This window comes from Anser cygnoides, chromosome 5 (assembly GCF_040182565.1).
Source record: "Anser cygnoides isolate HZ-2024a breed goose chromosome 5, Taihu_goose_T2T_genome, whole genome shotgun sequence".
Classification (NCBI taxonomy): Eukaryota; Metazoa; Chordata; class Aves; order Anseriformes; family Anatidae; genus Anser; species Anser cygnoides.
In genome coordinates this window covers 36,843,690-36,846,696 of record NC_089877.1, presented here as the reverse complement: position 1 = coordinate 36,846,696, position 3,007 = coordinate 36,843,690, and the positions used below count along the sequence as shown (strand labels likewise).

Here is a 3,007-nt window from a genome sequence, read left to right as displayed (position 1 = left end):
GCAAGGTCTGCCTGAACATCATTTATAATATCCCGCACCTGGGACGGGGCAACCCTGGCTATACGTACAGACTGGGCGACAAGACACTGGAGAGCAGCCCCGCAGAAAGGGATCTGGGGGTTGTGGTTGACAGCAAGCTGAATATGAGCCAGCAGTGTGCCCTGGCAGCCAGCAGGGCCAACCGTATCCTGGGGTGCATCAAGCACGGCATTGCTAGTCGGTCGAGGGAAGTGATTGTCCCGCTCTGCTCTGCACTGTGCGGCCTCACCTCGAGCACTGTGTGCAGTTCTGGGCACCACAGTACAGGAAGGACATTAAACTGTTGGAGAGTGTACAGAGGAGGGCTACGAAGATGGTGAAGGGCCTAGAGGGGAAGACGTATGAGGAGCGACTGAGGTCACTTGGCCTGTTCAGCCTGGAGAAGAGGAGGCTGAGGGGGGACCTCATCGCGGCCTACAACTTCCTCGTGATGGGGAGTGGAGAGGCAGGTGACCTATTCTCCGTTATCACCAGTGACAGGACCCGTTGGAACGGTGTTAAGCTGAAGCAGGGGAAGTTTAGGCTAGACATCAGGAAGAGGTTCTTCACCGAAAGCGTGGTTGCACACTGGAACAGGCTCCCCAGGGAAGTAGTCACTGCACCAAGCCTGTCTGAATTTAAGAAGCGTTTGGACTGTGCACTTAGTCACATGGTCTGAACTTTTGGGCAGACCTGTGCGGTGCCAGGAGTTGGACTTGATGATCCTTATGGGTCCCTTCCAACTCGGGATATGCTATGATTCTATGACGCTATGATTCTATGTACATATTGGTGTTTATTTATTTGCTGATGTTTCAGCACAATCTGTCATTTTCCCCTGACCTAATATAACCTCCTGTTTCTCTCATGTTCCTATTTTACCCTGAAATGAGTCCCATCTCCCCAAAGGCTGCTGACTCAGCAGCTTGCTCAGTTGTAAACACATCATGTTAGCCCACGAAAACACACAAGATGAAAGCTGCCAATGCCATGCTGAACTGAAGGGATTGTTTACTCATAGAAGCTTGGAACTACCATCTCTCCTTTGTGCAGAAATGTAAGGAGACACCATTCTCCAAAGCTTGTAGGAGATAGTAGGAAAGAACAATTTCCCAAAATACTTGATTGTTACTCTTAATGCTGGGAGAAGCCTAGACAAATACCCAAGATACAGCTATGACATGTCTGAAGGTAAACACCACAATACCACCCCCCACACTCAGGTTTGATAGGTGACAATGACCTAATATATTTTTGACTGACAGTTTCCAAAGAAAATAAAAGATACATAAATCTATGAATTTAGCCTCAGCTCTATTCCAAGAAGCTACGCTAAAAACAGAGCAACATTACTGGAAAGTCCTTCCTGAACACTTCCCTTTTCCTCCCCATGTTTTTTTTTTTTTCTGAGCTCATGTCATTGTACAAGCTTGCACTGTGTTGTTTCATTTCTCACTCCTCTTCACTTTTCTGCTCCACAACTTTTTCATGGCATTTTTCACCTCTTCATTTCGGAGAGTGTAGATCAAGGGATTGAGCACAGGCGTGATGATGGTGTAGAACACAGAAATCATCTTGTCTGCTGAGAAGGTGGTGGAAGGGCGCATATAGATGAAAATACATGGCCCAAAGAACAGAATTACAACAGTGACATGGGAGCTGCACGTAGAGAGTGCTCTGAGACGCCCTTTGGAAGAGTATGACCTTAAAGAGACCATGATAATAACATAGGAAACAGCAAGAACAACAAAAGAGGTGAGGGAAATCAGACCACTATTGGTAACCACAATGACACCAATGACATAGGTGTTAGTGCAGGCCAGCTTCAGCAATGGGTGAACATCACAGAAATAGTGGTCAATCTCATTGGGTCCACAGAATGGCAGCTGAATGGTCAGTAGGGCCTGCACCAGTGAGTGGACAAAGCCTCCCACCCAAGAAGCTGTCACCAGACAGCCACAGACATGTTTATTCATAACATTTGTATAATGAAGTGGCTTATGTATAGCAATGCAACGATCATATGCCATCACTGTGAGAAGGAAGATCTCAGTGCAGCCAAAGAAATGGCCCATAAACAGTTGAGCTATGCAACCCACAAAAGGGATGGTCTTCTTACCAACAAGAAGGTCATAAATGAGTTTGGGAGCTGTAACAGTAGAGTAACTTATGTCTAAAAAAGACAAGTAGCTCAAGAAGAAGTACATGGGAGAGTCCAGCCGTTCACTTGTCTTTATAGTGATGATGATAAGCAGGTTTCCAAAAATGATAACGGCATACAAGACTAGGAATAATAAGAAGCACACTTTTGCTATTGTCTTATCTTGTGTGAGACCAAGGAGGATGAACTCTGTCACATTGTTTTTGTTCTCCATAGACATCAAGTAGACAGGACCTGAAGTAAAGAAAAGAGCTGCCAGATACAGCATTAGAAATAGGATGTTATCAGTACACAAATATATTCATCACTAGTATGCTAAACACTAATCATATTTCCTTTGATGTCTTTTGGGAGGGGGGACACTTTCCATTTAAAATCAATGCTTCCCTCAAGGAATAAGGCTGCTATCCAACTCAGCATGTATTATTTAAGTATATAATAAGAAGCTCAGATTATTTATCTGAGGAAGGTGGTAGAAATAATATCCTCAAGAATACTAGTTCTCACCTTTGCCTCTTAAAAAAAAAAGATGACTACTAGGTTCCCTCAAGACCCACTTTTACCCTATAATGTCGACTTGGAAATAAAAAGTTGAACCAAAGGGACAATGCAGCTATAATTCAACTCCCAAAACTTTAGTCATGGCCTGAGGAAGGTCCCTGCTCAATAAGAGAATGTACTTTCCTTTTCAGTCCTCTAAGGGAATGCAACAGTACTGCTCCTTATCTCTCTGACTGTGACAGATCTGTATAAGCTGTCACAGAAAGAGCTGCCCAGTGTTTCCTTGGACCACCTTTCTTACAGTACATGCGTGAGCTAATCTGGAGC

At 44.5% G+C, this 3,007-nt stretch overlaps 1 protein-coding gene across 1 annotated transcript; it reads right to left on the bottom strand.

The window, feature by feature from the left end:
* Positions 1 to 604: 604 nt before the first annotated feature.
* Positions 605 to 2,494, bottom strand: LOC106049959 (olfactory receptor 4S2-like). The gene has a single exon (XM_048053121.2). It carries the CDS (start codon positions 2,445 to 2,447, stop codon positions 1,464 to 1,466), a length of 984 nt encoding a protein of 327 aa, XP_047909078.2. The 5' UTR covers positions 2,448 to 2,494; the 3' UTR covers positions 605 to 1,463.
* Between the last annotated feature and the right edge of the window lie 513 nt (positions 2,495 to 3,007).